At 43.5% G+C, this 21433-nt stretch overlaps 1 protein-coding gene across 3 annotated transcripts; it reads right to left on the reverse strand.

Annotated features, from left to right (window-relative positions):
- Nucleotides 1-975: 975 nt before the first annotated feature.
- LOC147728174 (uncharacterized) lies at nucleotides 976-10554 on the reverse strand. 3 transcript variants are annotated; one of them, XM_086962042.1, is made up of 3 exons: nucleotides 10188-10543; nucleotides 9542-9787; nucleotides 976-7263 (listed from the first exon to the last, which is right to left on the reverse strand). In XM_086962042.1, the coding sequence occupies exon 3, from the start codon at nucleotides 7041-7043 to the stop codon at nucleotides 5826-5828; it is 1218 nt and encodes a 405-aa protein (XP_086818168.1). In that variant the 5' UTR covers nucleotides 7044-7263; nucleotides 9542-9787; nucleotides 10188-10543; the 3' UTR covers nucleotides 976-5825. The 3 variants fall into 3 exon arrangements, with proteins under 3 accessions (XP_086818168.1, XP_086818167.1, XP_086818169.1); XM_086962041.1 differs by lacking the exon at nucleotides 9542-9787 and having other exon boundaries at nucleotides 10188-10554; XM_086962043.1 differs by lacking the exon at nucleotides 9542-9787 and having other exon boundaries at nucleotides 10384-10543.
- Between the last annotated feature and the right edge of the window lie 10879 nt (nucleotides 10555-21433).

Consider the following 21433-nt stretch of genomic DNA (forward strand, 5'->3'; position numbering starts at 1 on the left):
GTGCACATTCATTGGCTAACAGCATCAGCATGTCCCCAGTCAATAATTCTTCATAATGTTACTTATCTACCTTTTTGGTTCTTTCTTCTTAGTCAAACTCATAATACAGGTGAGCGGCGAAAACATTATTGACCAGCTAGACTGTCAGCAATGCTACAACAAAAATAACACCCAGTGGCAAATGAGAAGAACACTGATGAATGATGTTTCTTATTGCACTTTCATTTTAAGGTATTAAGATTACTTCCGCATATTTCTGATCATTTGCATAAACACCTACACAATGTAACTAGTTTAACGAATGGAGAGAGAAAAAGAATCAAAAAATTTTACATTTCAGACATCAGTTGCGAATACCACATGACTTTAAAGCTAGCTGAGTCTTGAACAGCCAAGGTCTTCCAGAAATAGGATATGTGTACCAGCAAAACAGAACCTTGGTCTCAGCTAAGTGAACCAACATCATATGACACTCCAAACTTTGAAACACTGGTCAAACTTGCCAGGCAATCATGATAATCCTAAATTACCACAACAACAAGAAGCAAGCAGTGTTGAGTGGAGATGGGGTAACATACTTTGCGTCTGCATGACATACCGTCAATTCTTTGTCCATTCGTACTGGTCCCTAAACTTTTTTAAATATGCATGCTCTTAAAGCACACCTTATTATGATATTCTTTGGTTCTTTGGGAATAAGAAGCATATGAACACCCTGCAATATTTTATTCACCATGCAGCACCACCAGTATGTTATTTTAGAAACTGAAAACGGACAACCCAACCTGTTGCAAACCAGAGACCACAAGGGAAGATGGTGCACATTAATCAAGAAAACGTGTTAACCTAACCCTTATAGCCATGTTTGAGCCACTAACACTGATGGAGCAAATAATGGCTTCCTTATCTGCACCACAACCCCTCACAATTAGTATTTGATGACTTTGTTCTTCAAGTAAACGGACAGAAATCTCATTCGGTTTAATATAAGTTACATTTATTATTATTCTGAGGTGGTTGTATGCAGTGTGGGAGAGAAATGTTTGCAAAATGTTAATAGTTAAACTCTACTTTCTGAAAAAATACATTATTTATAATAGTGCCCCCCAAGCCGAACTATCCACGGGGCGCTTCACAAAAGCACAATCACTCTGTCCTACAAACGAGTAAGGGAACAGACAATGACAACTTTACAATCCAGCAGAAAACAGCCACGCTACATAGGAAGGAGTTTTGTTTATGCAATTGATTGGGTGAGTAAAAAGGCCTGGCAGTGCCCACAAATTTGGAACCAGTTTTAATTTCAATGGAAAACAAACAGGAGCATCAGTGTTGGCGGTTTTGTCCACCAGATACAGCGTGGGATATGAAAATACACAGCTAGAAAATTCAACCTTTCAAGAAAAACAGCTCAAACAAGCAGAAGAAAACACAATATGCTCAATGACTGCATACAGTTAATCATTATGTCAGTAAAATATTGATTGGGGGGCAGACCATTAGGATTACATTTCTTCTGGTTCAATTACTTCGTTAATATCAATAAACCTAAAACCAGATTACATCATATGTGGTTCATGGACCGTGATCTTGTTTTGAAAGGTAGGGACCATTTTCCTCTAGGAAGCCTTTTCACTTGAGTCAAGAAGGGTGGTTTGCTTGTAAATCGTAGCAGTGGTTACAGATCAACCCCAGGCAGTCACCTTTGAAGGACACATACCACTTTACTTGTTATGACTTGGTGCAAGACTGAAACTGTAAGCCCACTATAATCAATGGCGCATTATGTGAAGGGGAACGCTAGCTATTTTTCTTGTTTTATAGTAGCTACGTTTGTGACAGATATTTCTCTGAGGTCTACAAAAAGATTTGGGTTCGGATTCAAAGTTTGTTGGAATCAAGGTGCCATAAATCACAACTCATAAATAAAGATACCACAAGGTACACTATGTTTTGGGTGCGATTAATTGCGTCTAATCCGAGTTATTTGGTAATGACATGCAGATTTTAAAGCTTTACGCACACAAAGCTGCATAGTACAGTAAATACTGTACACTTGTTAAATTTCAACAGGCTTGACCTGCTGAAATGTAACGAACGCTGGGGTATTTAACCCTAACAGTCATTATTGGGTGTGATATATACCACTCAACCTGGCTGGAGTTTGCACAGGGGTCAGAAAACATTGAACCACTCACAATGAGGGCCTTAAATGCCATTCTTAACTCATAGGGTCATTATCTCTATGCTCTCAGGCAGCATTTCTTTGTTTTTTTAAGTTACTTTTGCATTAAAGGGGACCATATCACACACAAATCAACATGCCCTACTCCAAAGGGATGAATTCTGACCAAACTACCAGGCCACAGACCTTCTGTGCAAGATTTCAGGAAACCATTATGTATTTCTATGTCCTTGTACTTTGGCTTTGAGATGTAGCTTAGGTCTCGAAGCACGGTAAGGAAAGAGTTCCTGTTTAGACATTACCCCACCAATTATGATAAACTCAATATTAACGTAAAGACGGCCTTGGCGATGTGATGAACTATTGCAAATGCTAAATTCTGGGGACATGGAAGATATTTGGCAAAATGTTATAATGCCACTGGGTATGACCTCAGTGTCCAAAATACTTAGAATACTTTTTGATAAGACGGTGAGAGGAAATGTCTCAGATCATGAATACTACGGAATGAAGATGTGATATTGCACAGCCAGATGCTGAGTCATATTTAGTTAGAAAGTACATTTACTTTATTTCATGAGGCAAGCAATTTTTAGGCCGGTTTATTAGACAATTTACAATTAGACTGTTTCACTTCAAAAATTCTTGGGTGTTGATAAAAAAACGTCCTGGTCATCATGTGTGTCACCTCCCGTAGCAGGTAATGCTTGGAGCTTTCTCAAGGCTGTATATTAATGATCCAAAATTGATCTTATTCGTATAATTGTAAAGAGTGAGTCACAAAAAGAAATCTTATTGCAGTCTGCTCGAAGTGTAATTCTGTCAACTTGAACAGGTTTAGCGACTCGCTTCTGACCACTTCATGGACAACCTACTAAAGAACATCATTTAAGACATAGTGAAATGAAAAAAGGTATAAATCTTTTACATCAATCTACCAATCATATGGAATGAAGTGAATAAACTTTCTAAGTAAAGATGACTCGACACCCTTATCTAAAATATCACGTCACCACTTTATAGGATCCATGATCTGAGGTGTTTTGTGCTACCTTCTTCTACAACTATGGGAAACTCAATGAACATTGCTGTTGGACCTTTTTGGCCACATGCTCTTAATGGAATCAGTTGTTATTTTCAGATGGCAAGCCCTTGTTCAATGTGCTGAGACTCTAGCACCACTCATTTATGAAGCCCGGAGGCAGAAGTGTGCCTTTGGTTGACATCTAACTTGTGCAGCAGTGACATGGCCTTGAAGTTCCGGTTGGCCTTCTCCACTGAAACAGTGTAAGACTGAGCTTAACGTGGATCGTCTTCTCTTCTAAAGCGAGCTGCAAAATTATCAAGCGTTGATTCGTATAATAGCATTTCAGTAGCTTTTGTATAATGAAGTTTCAGTAGATAACAAGTATTGGGCGAAGCGATTCTGTCACATTTTGAGATGTCTTATGCCAAGAGGTGATGTTGCAACATTTATAATACTGCAACAAACGTACTATTCTGCTGTATAGGGTTACTTTGTTTCTTTCTTGCTACTTTGGTATTTACAATATTAAGCATTTGCCTAATATGGTTAATCTACAGATTACTGATTGTTGAACTCAGGTGATACACGCAATGCCTTTGGAGTTTTTTGGGCATGGGAAGTGATGCCACTTGTCAATTGACATTATTGGTCGGGCGGAAAAAGACACAGGCCAATGAGGCCTGGGCACAAAAAAACATTTTTATTTTTTTATTTTTAAACAAAACAATTTATTTTTTACAAAACGAAAAATGCAGTCTGCATTTAATAGCTGGATGACAAGTGCTTCATGTCCTGAAACAAACCTAGTTAAAAAGGAGCATGCAGTCTGAATAAATTACCCTATTCAAATCACTCTTATGTACCAAAGTCCTTTCTAGGGACCGGATATACAGGAGTGAAATTAAAGGATGCACTGAGCAGTGTGCTGGATGGTTTAGTCTAGTTTTATTCAACAGCAGCCAAAGGGGTATAAATTAAAGTTACAGGACTCTCGATAGGCACCAAGCAAGAGATACTGTACTGAATGGTAGTGACTTTAAAGAGACTACAACACAGAAGGGGGGGGGGGGGGTTCAGACTTCTACCGCTAGGCCATGGTTAGATAAACCTGATAGTGACGTTAAGGTGACAGCATGTGCAGTAGCCTTTGGCAAGGCCTGTATTATGTATGGAAGTACTGATACCACCACTTGAGACAACAGGCATCATAGCTTTCATGAGACCCTCACTTGAAAGTTCCCCACCTCATTTATCTCTGACATATTTACCACTTTCTTTGTGTGCTTCTTCAAAACATTATTTCAGCCCATTTATTCGCAAAGTAAATTTATAGTTAGACAAACATTGTGATATCATAGGGACCCTGTCAATAATTATTATTGATTGAAGGCAAAGCCACAACTGTTATGGGTTGAGGCCAGCGGGCAGTGTACCCACATGTTCATCCTACAAGATGCAGATACTCGGATTCCAGGGCTTGTATCAGCAGCAGGTTTGTAAGAGGTTATCAGAAGGGTGTGTGGGGAGCTTGGACAGTTCCCATCAGCAGCATAGACTGCTTCCGCCAGGGTTCAGTGCTTTTCGGTCACTCTAGGGGCCTTTGAATCACCCAGTTAATTTATAAGCAGAGCATCGGGTAATATTAGAATGATAAATGTATGTCCTTCATCTAACAAAGGACCAGGGAGAGTTTTTTTTAGATCAAATATGTCAATGTTCCGCTTGACAGATTGTCAATACTACGTAAACAAACTTTATAAATAGTAAGTGCCTACGTCACTTTTAAAGAAAGTGGGCTACCCTAACAATTGGCTTTTGACCTATTTTTATATAGCGCCACTTGTCAATGAAATGAGATTCAGCTCAGCCCTGCTCCATCTTACCATTTCTGTACTTAGCTCCTCATCAAATAAAGTAAAATGACAACAGAACGCGAGTGAAATGCGAATGTGAAAAAGAAAAGCATGGATTTCTCGAATGTGAGCCATTCTTTTAATCAAAGGCAAACGCGGGGACCAGGTGGCTGTTTTGAACCAAATCATTAGCAGTCTCTGCGAGATTGAACCAGATATGAGTTTGTTCTGAGCCAGTGACCATGAAAAAGGTCAGGCGCTCAGCTCTTATATCCGGTGGCTTCATCTCAGCAAACAAGATTAAAGGTCCGTTGGGGAAGGAAGGAAAACACGTTAGGACAGGGAACCCTTCTCGTTCTCGTTTTACAAAAAAAGTGCCTTACACATCAAGGCTTTTCTTATTAAAAAAAAAATCTACAATTCCATTGGTGTTTATCATTTATGGTCCTGTCATGTCAGGCAGCAGACAGAATGTGCATAATTTAAGAGCTCCAACCCCGGTGAGTGTCAAGTGCTGAGATGAACACAGAAAAAAGAAGAAAAAAAAGTAACACGCACAAAAAACACAGGACACAGAAAACTGGAAGGTTCAACACAAAATGATCCTGGGTTGGATGTAGTGATTATATTCTGGTGTTGTCAGAGCTGGTCAGGAGGCTCCCCAGAGACAAAAACACCCCCAGAGGGCCGGGCTCCCCTCCTCCCCCTTATAAAACTAAAGGTGACTTCCTTAGGTGAGCCAGTGTCATGGTGCAGGGCCTCACAGCCTGAAGGAGGCCTCGTTGAAGGGGTACTGCATCTTGAAGCCAGACAAGAAGCACTGCAGGGGCGGGGGTTGGTGGGGGGAGGCGGTCGAGGAGGCGGCAGCGGCCGAGAGCAGGGACTGGGGCAGGCAGGGGAAGAAGTAATCATCTCCTCTGACCTCTCCGAGGGCCGTGCCGGGCTTTTTCTTGAGCTCCTCGCACTTCCTAAACTTGCAGATCTGGTGTCCCGTCTTGCGGTTCCTGCAGCTGCTGCAGACGCCGCAGTTGATGAGCCGCTTGCAGGGCACGCACACCCCGCAGCGCTTGCGCTTCTTCTTGGCCGGGTTGCTTCCGGCCGAGCCCCCGCCGCCGCCCCCGCCGCCGGCCCCCTGCGGGCAGTCCGCCAGGTTGGCAATCTGGAAGGCGCTGTCCGTGACGGCGGCGGCGGCCGCGGCTGAGGCTGCGGCGGCGGGCGAGTGCAGGGCCGTCATGACGATGACGCCCGGCGGCAGCGACAGGCCCCCGAGCCCCGGGATGGCCGAGAAGGTCCCGACGCGCTCGGGGAGGTTCATTAGGTCCGCCTCTGAGGCGCCGCACTTGAGCTTGTTCATGCACTCCCCCGCCGCCAGGGGCCTGCAGTGCTCCGGGGACAGGGTGGAGAGGAAATTATTATTTGCCATTTGCAGCGAGGAGGACGAGGAGGCGGAGGAAGGGGGCGGCGGCGGCTCTGGCTGCTTGCCCCCTAGGAGCCGCTGGGGGTCGTTGTTCCTGTGCATGCCGCCGCCGCTGCTGGTCCTGTTGGCGGGAGCCGCCTGGGGCTGAGGGGTGTTGATGGCGGATTTCCTGCTACTACTACTGCTGCTCCCGCCGCCGCCGCCACCTCCCCCTCCGCCGCCGCCTCCCCCGGTGGCGGCCGCGGCGCCCCACAGCTGCTGCATGGCGTTGTCGCAGTTCCACGGGGACATGCCGATGCGGGCGCTGGGGAAGATGGGGGTGGTGATGCGGGCGATCTTGGCGGCCTGCGGGAAGGCGGCGGCGGCAGCTGCGGCGGCGGCCCCGTTGCTCTTGTAGAAGGTGGCAAAAGAGCGGTAGCGCTCCATCTCCGAGTTGTAATCCACCAGGCTGTTGAGCGCCCCCTCCACCAGGCTCAGGCCGCCGTCCGCCTTGGGCAGTCCGGCGGCCTCGGCGCCCGCCTGGCCGCTCTCCACACACACGTTGGCACTCATGCCGGCCATGTCCAGGCAGGAGGGCGGCCACCAAGGGACCACGATGCTGTAGTCACCTATGATGTATGCCTTCTGTGCTCCCCTTTTCACTCCTGGTGTATTCCCTCTGCTGGGCGGGCGGCTGGCACCGGGCTGCCTTTTTCTCCTCCTTTTATTCCTCTTTTAAGGCTATCGTGGCAGACGGCATTTTCTCACGCATCATCCTCCTATGCATCCTGGTGCGACGGTTCTGTCAAAAAAAGAATAAGAATGTAAACAGACTCCATATCTAAACAGAAATTAATAAACAGACGAATAGGGCACTTTGAAAACTTAAAAAAAAGCACGGGCCAGACATTTGCCCCAATGCAGTGGTGTCAGAAAGACAAAGGGTCGTGTCAAAATACGCCATTTCAAGCAGGGAGCTGTCAAAAGGTCACCCCAGGCTGCGAACTGTCAATAAATGTCAATCATAGCAGGGAACTGTCCAAAATCTTTACCTCAGTAGAGATCTGTCTGGGAATTTTCAAAAAGGCCACCACCTTAATCAACCCTAGCAGGGAACTGTCCAAAGTCTCTAGCTCAAAAAGCCAACTATGAAAAATGGCGCTCCAAACACCATCTCGAGCAAGAAACTGACAAAAGACCACCCAGCACAAACAGGGGAACTAATGCTAAGTCGTAACAAAGTCATAAACACGTGCTAACACGCAACTGTTACAAACATCATCTCAGGCGGAGTAAAGACATTCCATTCATTGCAAAATTGCTCTGTCAAAAATACCAATGCAATCAGGAGCGCGTGTGTCGATGCAAATAAAATAAAATAATAAAAAAACAGTTAATTGACAACCTAAACCAAATTCCATGCATGGGTAAGAATCAAACAAAAGCTCACTCAAAAAAGCTGTCAAAATATTATCCCAAGAAGGGAATGAGTGACATCCAAAATGGATATATAAAACACCACACAAATGCAGAAAACTGTCAAAGATTCAATTCTAGGTAGGAAACTGTCAAATAACAGAGCCTCAATCCAGGAAAAGAAAAAAAAAACAGCACCCAAGCAGGAAAATGTAAGGAAAAAACCACCATCTCAAGTAAACACTGTCTGCTGCAGAGTGTGAGGTATGACCTGGGGCCTAATTGCACTGACAGCTATGTGACTAACCTGGGAGGGAGAGGCGGGGAAGTGACAAGCGCTATGAGGGGAGCTCTTAGACATGCAAATGAGGGACGGATGCAGATACTCAATACCCATCTAACCCTTAGGTATTCAATACTCCCGAAGTTCCTATTACGCTTCTCGGCCCACCAGAGAAATTTACAAGGGAAAGATAAACTAGGGGAGAATTACTGGCGACAATCGGCCAGTGCACGAGAGGACGTGCACTATAAGCATACAATACACCTGAGACCGGAGAGCCTGCCCACATGCAATCTCAACTGAAGAGGTAGGAAAAAAAATCGGCTACCAGCTGCCAGAGTGTCCTTCTGTGTCTGACGGTCATTAGTGTGAATCCCCAGCACAGCTGGCTCTGCTAGGGGTTTTAATTCAATGTACCAAGCACAGGTCTCAGTTGGACCAGCCACCAGAAAGGTAGCAGGGAAGGGAGGGGGTACTCTGCTCCCAGAGCACATAATAGGGAAAAAAAACAGAAGAGGGCTGCGAGGAGAGAAAAATACATATTTCTGGCAAACAATGCCGTATTTCCCGGTGGCACCTGCACTGGCAGAGTGCGCCTCGGCAATTACTGGTAAAGCCCTTTGGGCTGTGCCCCTCCCCCATCCCAGTCATGGTGGCTGAACCCCGAGTGTAAAACAGCCATCCACTCTAACACCTCATAATCTACAGGGTATTGAGGCTGTAACACTTGACTTAATGTTTATTCCCTCGTGCCGGTTTAGCATATGCCTCTGGTGCCATTTGCACGCCACTGAATATTACGCACGGGACACACCTGCCATAGACCTGATTTCTGGACGTAAACGTCAGTTAAGACCTCACACGTTCTGTAGAAAGAAGCTCACCTCCATACTGGTAACACATTTATACTCCTAAAACATAAGCAGCAAAAGTTTGCCTTTAGCGCATGCACAGTTTCATCCCAGTCCTATTCCAACTTTGCCATGGTTATCAATTACGATAATTAGACTCGTGCTAAGATTAATGAACCGTTAAAAATCCCAACGCGAGGGAGGAAGACCACTTTATATTTCATCCGTGCTACCGCGCGGGAGTGGGGGAGGAGGGGTGCAGAAAGTGAGCCAGATTAGAATAAAACCAGTGCGATAGGGACCACGCGCAGCATCACCCAGGGGACCCAAGAGGGGAAAATGGCACGGTGCATGTTTAGATAGCACCTTCCCCATCTGTCTCCCTGGCTGCTGCACAGGGAGGTCTGCTGGCAGCACAAAGGCTGCCCCAGAAAGCTCCAGGCACAGTGTACCCGCGGAGCAGCAGACAGCGTTACAAACACCCACCCTCCGGTCACACAAATAACACAGCATCGCCCTCATCACAATACCTGCTCGAACATCTCCTTATCCACATAGGAAATCATTCCACTGTTCTCCCCATGCACGTACCGGGCAGCATTTCTGAACCATTGAAATCGACTTCTCATGGGGAATACACGAAGCAATCCAACAAGGAAAAAACCTCACAAATAAATGAAAAATAAAAATCTTCCTCTCCAACAAAAATCAGATGTCCGACTGAAGAGAGGGCATGCTGAGAAAGAACAGGACACTACTGTTCAAACCTTTCCAGGCTAGAAAGAGAAAAAAATAAGAACTATAAAAGCACATACCTAAGAGGTTTAGGTAGGTGAACAAAAAAATCTGTCATTCAAAACAATTCAAAATAAAACTGGATCCGTGCACACTTGGTAGCTGGTGTTATTCCAGAAAGCAACGTGACTGCAGCTCGTTCAATATTACATGTCTGCCTTGCTCTACCGGAGACATGGAGATCAAAGGTCATATTTAACATTCAGGGGGAGGGGCGGCCGCGGTTTAATTAATATATTAATCCGCCGGCAGAGGCTTTGCGTCGCCCTTCGTGCATCTACTTGCCTGCTAATGATCGACGGCGAGAGAGAAAATTCCGCGAAACAAAACACCACCGCCGGGGGAAAGGAAAAAAAATAAAAACAATAAATAAGCACTCACCAGAAAGCCTCACAGGAAGGGGCTGTGCAGACGCCGCCAGCCTTGCCCATCACCTCCAGCCAAAGAGAGGAAAACAACATCCAGATGTGCCCCGGCGGCTCCCAGTGACAACTTTAATACTTGTAAACAAACTGCAGAGAGCGGAAGAAGGGTGGAAAAAGCCCCAGAAATGCGCGAAAAGGGGGGAAAAAGCTACCTGTGAATGGCTTTTTTTTAGTGCTGGAGAGCTGCTGGCAGGAGGAAGGAGGAGGTGGGAGGAGGAGGGGGCAGGGATCAGGCGGCAGAGCGCGCCTGCTATTCTCGGTGGTCTCTCGCTGGCGCTCCCCCCTCTCCCAGTGCGTGGCTCTCCGCCGCTCTCCAGCCGCTCAGTGTGTGAGGGAGGGAGGCGGGCGGGGAGCCTCTCCCCCTCTCTCTCTCTGTTGGTGTGTGCGTGTGGCTGGAAGGCACAGGGGGAGGGAGGTGGAGGGGGAGGACGGGGGATTGGCGCCGAGGTGAGGAGGATGCAGAGATGTGGACACCTACTGATGATTGGCTGCAAATTACACCGGGAATCAGAGGCACACGCGGGCCCTGCTCTCTCTCCCTCTCGCTCTCCCCCATCCTCCACCTCTCCCCCCGTCCCTCCCTCCTCGCTCTCTGCCTCCCAGAACAAATCCTCTGCTCAGCCTCGGCGAGGAAGCCACGTCTCCTGCTGCCTGCCCGCTCCATCCACCCAGGCGTACCCATTAGCCTGGCGCTGTCCATGTTTTTTTTTTCTTGGATTTTTTTTTCTCTATTTGTTTTCAAGATAGCAGGGTACGCGTTTTGTTTCTGACAGATTAGAGAGTTCTCTAAACTTGGAGATGGGGTTCTGCGCTTGTCCGCGTGTAAGGTTGATGCTTTTACGTACATAATTGTATTTAATTTACACACAAATAGCAAGTGTGAATTGCAAGGCCTTCTTCATCCCTGTGCGACGCCTCTCGCCTTCACTTCCCAACGTCCTTTGTTACTGCCCCTGCAGCAGAGAAAGAAGGTGAACAAAATGTCATTTCTCAACCATATAGCACAATTTTAAGTGGGCCAGCTTGACTTACACGCAACGCAATATATCACCGTAATAAACACCAACATAGGCATGCATATTGTAAGAAGAAAAAGTTACGTTCAAATCAGTTTTTTAATAGCATACATTTAAATATGTTGAATACGTTAATTATGTAAAATAAATCGAGTAAGGCCAACATAATAATTTACTCTATAAACTAGCGTCCCATGTACTTTTAACCCGTGCTGCTGCGAAGTAGCCTTGGCGAGATGTTGGCGCGTTACAAAGCAAATAAATACATAAAGCACTCTTAATAATTTTCAATAATTCCCACTGTTTAGCGCAGCAGGATATAATATGCTGATGCCTGGAAGGATGCATTTGACCTTTATTTACATATAAGGAACGAGATGGCCAGGATTAGGACGAGTGAACGGCAGGTTTGCTCAGCTCTTGCAGACCACTTCTTTCTTCGGAGCAGTGGGCAGCAAATGTCAAATTGTGATGGCTCTCAGATATTCTCTGCAGATGGTAAAGGATTGACAAGAAAATGTAAATTGATACTTGTATAGCGCACTACTCACCCACAAGGGTCTCAAGGCACTTGTACAAATACCCTGTGAGGTGTCCACTCCTGGGCACCCCCAAAGTGGAGGCCAGGCATTCTTAGCGTTGTGGGGGCCGTTGTGGAGATTTAGCAAGCTATTGCCAGAGTTGCAGAGTGGGACTCCATGATTGGAATAGGCACCGAGGCGAGAATTATCAGGTCCGTGGAATTTTAAGCCCAAGACCCGCCGAACTCTGGTCCCGGGCCAGACCTCTGCATCAGGGTCTGCCGCTCTAACCATTGAGCCCCACTTCTCCACACACACGTTTTGTAACTCATCATTCCTACTAGTATATACATTAAACTCAAAGTGCAATACATTTATTACTGTTGACTTACCTAATAATAGACCAGGAAGGGTATACTTAGCAGTACTCCGAGGTTGACTTTCTGTTTCGTGAAGTAAGGCCTAGTCAGACCCAAAGCTTCTTCTTGTGTAGACGCAAACTCCTTTTAGTGGAAATCCATTCACCAAAGAGCGAAAGTGACGCAATGCACCCTTTGACCCCCCATGACATAACAGGAAAGTAGGGAAATCTTTGTTGTTTGGTTCATTAAAACCGTAACAATGTTACAAACAAAGCATTTGTTTTATAAGAACCATTGGACACGTGTAACTTCTTTAAAAGAGTATTAAAATTACAGTTCAGTTTAATACGACAAGTTTAGTTTATGATGTTAATTGAACGGAGGTGTTTTTTAAGGCTAATTCATGGTACTTTAGACACTTAAGTAGTTCTCAGTTCAATTGAGTAAAACAGGTTTCACCTCTGCTTGTGGCACCCCTTGCCCCCTACCACCAAAAGATTCATATTTGCTACTGATGTGCTATGTATTCGCAAATTGCAAACTCCAGAAAGAACACTTAAAGTCAGAGAGCCTGATTACAACTGGCCTATCAAATTGTGATACAAGGGCAAGCAGGTTTTTGCATGGGGATCATAATTGTCTTGATGTTTACTTGACCTGGTAATTACTGGGTGAAATAAAGCCCCCCTTATATTTCCATGAAACGAATAGTGGTTCTGCCACAACACACTTATACAAAGCTAAGTTACTTCAAAGTTTGATCCCCTTCTACGTTTGGCATATTAATAAATGTTATACATTTCTGTCTAAACACACACTCCATGTCAAATGGCACAAGCTAATTGTGTTATTCTGTAATCCTGAAATGCTTGGTAAGGATGCTAAGGAGATTATCAAAAATGCCTATAGTGTTAATCTAGGTTCCTTAAAGACAAATGATCATGTACTACGTGTACGAGGAAGACTAGTTCGCCAGTTCTATTTGTCATATATTATGAACATGCAATGGCGTTTTTATCTTACAAGATTTCGCCTTGGCACTTTACACTTTTTGTTTGCATTTCCAAAGCAGGGGGGTTGGTGGGAGAAGTTACCCTGCTGCCCCTGTAATAATAGGGTTTCGCAAAATACTCTTCACCTTCTTCTTTTTTGTACTTTGTATAAAGTTCCAAGAAACACTTTCATCAAACCATTATTAGAATCATTTGGAACGCGTTATTATAAAGAAGCTTATGACCTCTTATTGTCTTTGTCAACTGCAAATATTTGTAATGCCGTTTTAAACTTTATTAGATCAGCTTTGGTGATTAGAAATAGATACTGAGTCTTGATGGAAATTAGCTTTAAAAAAAAAAACCCTGTACTGTGATTTTATTTTAAAAAATTGTGTAAACATGTATTGTGATTTTATGGTGGATTAATTGCAATGTCTTTTTAAAATTTTCTATGTACACTTTTATGATTTCTATATGGAATCGAAATAAAGTTATTTGACTTGACTTGACTTGTGTTATTCTGTAATTTATTCAATATTTAGGCCAAAAGAATCTTATATCAAAAATGAAAAGCAGGCCAAATACACATGGTTAACAAGTGCAACAGTGAAACAAGGTGAAATAAAGTGTGTAATTTACACAAATCACAACAAATTCATTGGGCTCAAAAAGGACTATATACATAAATGACAATAGCATTCAGGTACAGAGTAAAACATATGTAGTTATTCTCTTAGTGACCTAGAATTACTTATAATCAATTTGAAATGGTCAAAAATAGAATTCCGTGCTTCTAATTATGCTTCAACGTTTTGACCCTTGTGTATCTGTGCTACATGTAAGCATCAAGCGCGGGTCTTTTTCACGACAAAAATGATATAGCCTATGTATAGCCTACTAGGAAGGTTCCAGAGGGAATCCAATATAAGAGTGATTGCATGCTTCATCAAATTTGGTCATAGTTAATCTACTATGGATGGGCACACCGTGCTCTTAAACCATCTCTAGCATATGGTTCTGTAGAACCAGCATCACCGTGCCACTTCTTTGTCTGTTGTTTTTAGTAGGAAGTCAAGGTTGCGTCAAAGGAGACCACATCTGAACCTCTTAATTAACTGGAGAGGTCAGGCACCAGGGATGTCACCTCTTACGAGAGGCTACTTCATCCTTTCCCCCCTAGAATCCCAAAACTGCTGTCATGGGGTCTTCTGTGTGTGTTCTGTATTTCATACTGCAACTCCATGGCTAATATGGTTCAGATCGAACGATTTTGAAACTCACAGAATCCTCAGAATGAAGAGTACCTGTCTGAGCAGGAATGTGCCAAGAAGCTGAAGCTTTCTTCAGTTGCATCAAGATCATTTTCCCAATGAGGATCTTGAATTTGGTTTCCACAGCTTTGATCATAAATTCAATGGCCCCAGTTTTGCACTTAGATCAGAATGTATCAAGTTGATGGAACATATGAGCATGTTCTTGTCTTCAGAAAATTGATGTTCCTCCTTAGGCGTGTGTTGTCTGGCCTGGTTACAGGTTCTTATGTTTTTGTGTTGGGGGAGGGGAGGTTTAGGCTTGGAAAGCAAATCGACTGTTACACTTTCTTCTTTTATTTTTGGGACATTTGCTCCCTGAGATACAGCCAAATGAGAACTAACTCCACTATCACACAACTCTTCTAAAGAGAGGATTGAGCAGGAGTCCATTGATTAATATAATTTAACATGGGAACAAGTTTAATGGGTCCTATGGGGGTTTTGCCAAAACATTTAAGTGCTGTCTGGATTATTTGTTTACCTTATGCCTAAAAAGTTATGTGAGTATGTTAACTAGAGCTTGGAGTTCTGGTTTCCATCTACTGTCTTATACAAACTGTGTCGGGTGTGTGTAATCATATGTTTAACTTATTCTGTTGTCTTTAAGCGTGTGGATTTTGGGTAAGGCATATATGTTTGTGAGCATGATGGCACCCATCTATATGGCATATCTTTGCTTCGTTGGACCTGTGAAGGATATTCTGTCTAATATGTTGTACTGGATACTTTGGATTGTGTTGTTTCTTAGCAGAGAGTGCTTTTGTGAGCACATCAGTACCCACATTTGACCTTGTCTTTTCCCATTCCATCTACAGAACTCAAGAACTCATAGTCTGTACAAAGTCATCCAGGTAAAACCTAGAGCAGTTTTTCTTAAATACTTAACTGTCCTTCAGGAAGCCGGCTCACTTATATTTCTTTCAACGTATTTTTAATTTCTTGGTTTAACATACAACACATTTTATCTGTATTTGCTGATTTGTTTATTCCCCCCCCACGTCCTTTATGAGACTGCAGCCACGCATGTATTTAATTTAGGGTTTTGCAACCAGCAGCTAACCACGATTCGGAAGCCTCAAAGTGCACCATACCAGGACTTAATACATAATAAACAAGTATTTGCAAAGCAATAGGTCTCGCATTGCATTGCATATGGTAGTCATCACGGACAACGGGCGGGCAGGGCGAGAAGGCACGGACAACGGGAGGGAGGGGGAAGTAAAGAAGGCAGTAGGAGAACCTCATTAAAGAAAATAGTGCTCACAGTCTAAATAACCTGCACTGTGTAACACTCGAAGTAAAGGGGCCAGTTGCCATGGGAGGTGACAAATGAAGAGGAAGCAGTACTAAAGAGGGATTTACAAGCCTACTGATGAATCAGAAGCCAGCATTTAGGACAGACAATGACACAAGCCAATGGCAAACATGGGCGGAGAGTGGGGGGGTCATCTATTCGGTACTCATCTACAATAAGTCTCGTAGAGCACCACATGTGCGCTGGCCCTAGGCTCGACCTGTAAAATAATCAATGGTATGAATCATTTATTTATTTATTTTATTTAGAAAGATTTATAGAGCGCGAACAAGATCTTTGCAGATATCAAGCGTTTTACAATAGATGAGGTTAATTATATAGTACAATAAAGCCGGTAAAACAAATATACATAACATCTTGAGCAACATAAAGCAAGGCAATACGTTTCGGAAACATGTGAGTCCGGGTGGGTCATGCCACTGTCAAATACAATGATTGGGTTGACTAGTTGGACCCTTGTCAGAATCGGGAATAATGGAGCGGGTACGAATGATCAAAGAATATCCTTAGTCTGTGTTCAGGTGAATTTTGTCATAAGAATCACTTTTACTTCCTTTTTGAAGGATGCAGAGGAGGAGTTCAGTCTTGGTTCTGGGGGTAGTGCATTCCATATCCTAGGTGCCATTCCTGAGAAGGATCGTTTAGAAGTTTTCTGCTTGTTGAATCTTTGTGACTTCATTATTAGGTTTTCCGCACTTTGTGTGGATCTCATGTCACCAAATATTGTCAGTTTCTCTGAGAGATAACTGGGTGTATTGTGATGTATGGTCTTATGCGTCATGCACGCTATTTTCAGATGAATTCTGGCTTCTGGTGTTTGTTAAGAAGGTCGAAGTGGTCAATATGTTTTGTGAGTTGGTGAGTTAGTGGTGTACACATTTTTCCAGAAGTTTGGCCAAGGTAGGAATATTGGAGATGGGGCGGTAGTTGTTTAGGTCTGTGGGGTTAGCAGTGGGTTTCTTTAGGATGGGTGAAACCTGACCCACCTTGAGGGTGTCAGGGATTCAGCCTTGTAGAAGTGAACTGTTAATGATTTTGGTCCAGAATGGTAGGAGCAGTGGGGTGAAGTCTTTAACCGCGTTTGCGGGGAGAGGCTCAGTGAGGTGATTGGCAGGCTTCAGGGCCCTGAGAATCTTGCCAATAGCTTCTTCCGAATAGGTATCAAAGGAAGACCACACTGCATAACTAATTTACCTGCTTACCACACCCATGCAACTTCAAGCATAGTTCCTAGTTATTTTCCGTCTGAAGAGTTCTCAGCTTGCATACCTGCTCATTTGATATAACTATTTGATTTTAACTCAGCCAAAATTCAAATGCTCCATCACACGAGCAAGAAGCAAAAAAAATTTTGGAACTCTAAAAACGACCTACTTTGTGCACAATCATTTCTGCTTTTCTGTATACTAATTTTGGACCCCACTGATGACGAAAGTCTGTATTTTCTGCATCTATACTCGTGTTCCTTTGTATGTTTGAAAAAATAATATGCATAGGCATACCTTTTGTATTTAAGAAAAACACATGAAAAATATACTGCAAGGTGTTGTGGAATGCTAAAAGAAGTCCCAATGTGAAATGTTCATCATCCTCAATTGGCCTCAATCTGTCACTAACCCATGCATTCAGTAAGACACGTTTAATCACTCACCTATACAGTCAGTCATGCACCTACTAAATTATCCATTCAGACAGTCATACACCCACTCATTCTTCAATACAAAGAGAATCAATGAAAGGAGCACCCAAATAGAAAAAATCACGATTAACAGTACATATTAAAGTTCATATTCATTTTATTCAACGAAAATTGTTCATTTTCCAACAGAAGCATTCATTTTGTACGTTGCATCAATATTTCTTGTTACAAAGCGATCAACAGACTACGCGTTTCGTCCCTAATGGGACATCATCAGGGCTGTAAAGATAACAAAACAAAATATCAACATATCAATGATATTTTGTTTTGTTATCTTTACAGCCCTGATGATGTCCCATTAGGGACGAAACGCGAAGGCTGGTATATATATATATATATGCCAAGGAGTATTGAAGAATGAAAAGAAGAAGCGGCAACGGTGGGGGCAGGCCTTTGCATGAAACAGGGAGGAGTGCTCAATATTTTAATTAGATTTTAATGGTCTCCTGTTAGTATTATATATATATATATATATTTAACTTTACAGAAACACCCAGTCACTGGATGATGTCATCAGTGATGTCACTGACCATGTCATGAGTGATGTAATATGTGACGTTTTCAGCAGTGCATTGCGTGGGCCCAAGTTATAGTTACCTCACCTAACTATAACAGCCGAATGTCTCAGGTTTTGTATGAGTGAAATGTCCCACTAACTATAACGTCCTTGAAACCTATGTTTTTTTCAGTGAATTTCTAAGGTTTTTAAATGCTAATTTCTAACTATAACGTCCCTGAAACCTATGGTTTTTAAATGAATTTCTAAGGTTTTTTAAAATGCTAAATTCTAACTATAACGTCCCTGAAACCTATGTTTTTTCAGTGAATTTCAAAGGTTTTTCAAATGCTAATTTCTAGTTATAATGTCCCTGAAATCTATGATTTTTTCAATGAATTTCCAAGGTTTTTAAAATGCTGATCCCTAACTATAACGTCCCTGAAACCTCTGTTTTTTTCAGTGAATTTTTGAGGTTTTTTAAATGCAAATTTCGAACTATGCCTACATAGATAGAACATGTGCAGAAAGAGGAAGACAGGCACAGTAAGAAGCAAGAGAAGTGCAGAAAGAGGCAAGAAAGATGCAGAAAGAGGAAGAAAGGTGCTGAAAGAAGCAAGAGAAATGCAGAAAGAGGCAACAGAAGTCCAGAAAGAGGAAGAAAGGTGCAGAAAGAAGCAAGAGATGTGCAGAAAGAACCAACAGAGGTGCAGAAAGAGGCCTACTTTGACTGCACCTTACAACAGACTCATACAAAGTACCCTAATCACTAATCCTGTTCAGAAGATGTCTTAAACCTCACTTTTCTCTTGAAGGTTCACCATTAATCGGCTGCTCAGTCTGCTAGGCCTACCAAATATAAAACAGCAATCCTAAGCATGTCACTGTTGTAAGTCTGACAAAGTTTGTGAAGGTATGCATGCATGTCTATGCTTTTAACTAGTGGCATGTAAAATGAAAATAAACATACAAACACTTGAATACCTGTGTTTTAAACAGCATAGTCTGTAAATTTGTGTAAAAAGGTGTATGCATTTCTTTCTGCTCACTATACAGGGCACATGGGTATTCAATAGTATATTTGAGGGGCTCTATAACACATATACACATAAGACCAATGTTCCCTCTAATTTTTTTCCTCTGTGTGCGGCAGTTTAGGGTCTCTGTGCGCTACAGCCATGGCTATGTGCGCCAGAAACCAGATTGTGTGCGTGTGCAGCGCCAAATATCCCTCCAAACTTTTGTTTTCAAAATTGAAAAGATGGTGCATTTCCACACACACGGCGCCATGTTAAGGGTCTTAAGGCAGATTTCCAATTTGGGTACACAGAAGCTTATGTTTGTTTAAATCTGCTGAGTGAAGGTAACCGTGGTTAAGGAATGGGGCTATGTAATCTAGAAGTGCGTTCATACTTTGGTTTTCTTTCGAGGCAGCTATCATTTTTTCCGGCTGTTGCTCCGCTGCTTTTATACGTCGGTGTGGTTACGTCCTTCTGGGTCCCTTGATTTCTGGCCGTGCACCGGCGCTGAAATGTTGCTCATGCACATTCGGCATAGCTGCGGTTTCTCTCCTTTGTTGCTTCCTTTGAAACAACAGCTGTCGCTGCAGCAGGGATGAGAAATCTCTGCCTGTGGTTGGCTAAGGCGGGGTGGTGCCCGCATGAAGTAAAGGCCTTTCTTTGCTTGCTGTTCCAGGGGCCGCTTTCTGCTTTTAGTGACCTGCTGGCCAAGAGAGAGGAGTTACAGTGTCACGGGTCCGCGCACAGGGAGCTGGTATTGGCAGATATCTATGGCCTGCCAGCTGCTGTGAGGCATACTGTGGGTGGGGTGGCACCATGCCACCAGAGCTCAGCTACTACCGACAATGGCGCAGTTCCTCTTCGTCCCACCTTCACCCTCCACCCTCGGTTCTCTTTTCGGTACTTATTATTCCCTAATTTGCCTGTCTCCGCCCTGGCTTCTGTCTCATTGTCACCTGTCCCACAATTCTCGCTGCTGCTCAACCTCTTCTGGTGTGCTAATAATAACAAGAGGAACAATAATGTGTATTTGTATAGCACTTCATATATTACCACGCCTCGTTTGGAAATAGCAAGTGATATTATGCAATCATGTAAACTCCAAATGCACGTGGATGTGGGCAGTGAGCATTTAATCAACTTTCAGGATGATACATGGCTACATTGTTCCAGGCCCTCCGTGCCGCAGCATCACAGCTATTCCAAGATATCAGCATACTCTTTCTTTGACATATAGAAAACTATGACATTCTTACAGTATTACTTCTTGTACGTGTGCACATTTCTGATTATTAACACACATATATTATATACAGTATTTTATATCAGAGAGACCCCCTGGGGCCAAATTCTGAAACATTTTCAGCCCCACAAGAGTACAGGGGCCGCATTGACTCCTGCAAGACTCCAGCAGACTAGGAAAACATTATAAAACAAGAATTTGCAATGCAATAGGTCACACATTTACGACGAGTTTGAGCTACTGGTATTGTAAATGACAATGCCTTTTATTTATTCGTTGACTTAAAATAATAAATAAAAGGCATTGTCATTTTACAATGCTCATAGCTGAAACTCTTGGGAATACGTGACCTATTGCATTGCAAATGATTTATTAATCTGCTTGACCCACACAAAATACAACAGGGCATCTCCTAACTATTCAAAGGTTTCCCGAGCATCATTTTTTAGGTCTCGCTCCTAGGGTTGCAGTGCGCAGCACTGTCCGCGCAGCACAAGACCTCTTGAAAGGGCTTTTTAGAAAGCTAACTACACGCTTGTGCGTGTGGTTTTGCTTTCTGCTGCTGTAATTGGCTTTCGCTTGCTTTTTTTTCAATAAATACAGCACACAATTGGGCAAAGGCGGTACACTGTCTCACCTTTGCTCCGCCCATTCCCACCGGTGGCGTGCACGCGCAGCAGCGCGCATTCACCTCCTGCCTCCCGCTCCTCTGTAGTGCGTGCGCACCACTAGTTGTTGACAATAGCGATCGCGTCGCGATCGCTTTCAGTTCCACTTGTGGTATAATCGCGGCACCTGCGCTTTACTTTTGATGTTAAAAGTAAAGCGCGGGTGCCGCTATTATAGCAAAAGTAAAGAAATAGATGTTTGTTTCTATTTCTTTACTTTTGGTATAATCGTGGCACCCGCACTTTACTTATAACTTCAAAAGTCAAGGGCGGGTGCTGCGATTATACCAAAAGTAAAGAAATAGAAACAAACATCTATTTCTTTACTTTTGCTATAATCGTGGCACCCGCGCTTTACGTTACAATTATAGCGCGGGTGCCGCAATTAAAATCCGAATTAGTGTTTATATTCAGAAGCGCGTGTCTCAGAAGTACAGGAAGGCTCCAGCGCACCCAGAAAGGGCAGGCCTCGTGCGAGCAGCGTGTGTTTTCTGGGCTAGAGAACAGAAGCCAAGGAAAAAGGATTTGGCGTCGAGAGGGGAATTTAGGTCAGCA

Source organism: Lissotriton vulgaris, chromosome 3_1 (genome assembly GCF_964263255.1).
Source record: "Lissotriton vulgaris chromosome 3_1, aLisVul1.2, whole genome shotgun sequence".
NCBI lineage: Eukaryota > Metazoa > Chordata > Amphibia > Caudata > Salamandridae > Lissotriton > Lissotriton vulgaris.

Excerpts from the sequence above, each read along its gene's own strand:
- LOC147728174 (XM_086962041.1), bottom strand. The coding sequence starts at position 7,043 with ATGGCCGGCATGAGTGCCAACGTGTGTGTGGAGAGCGGCCAGGCGGGC.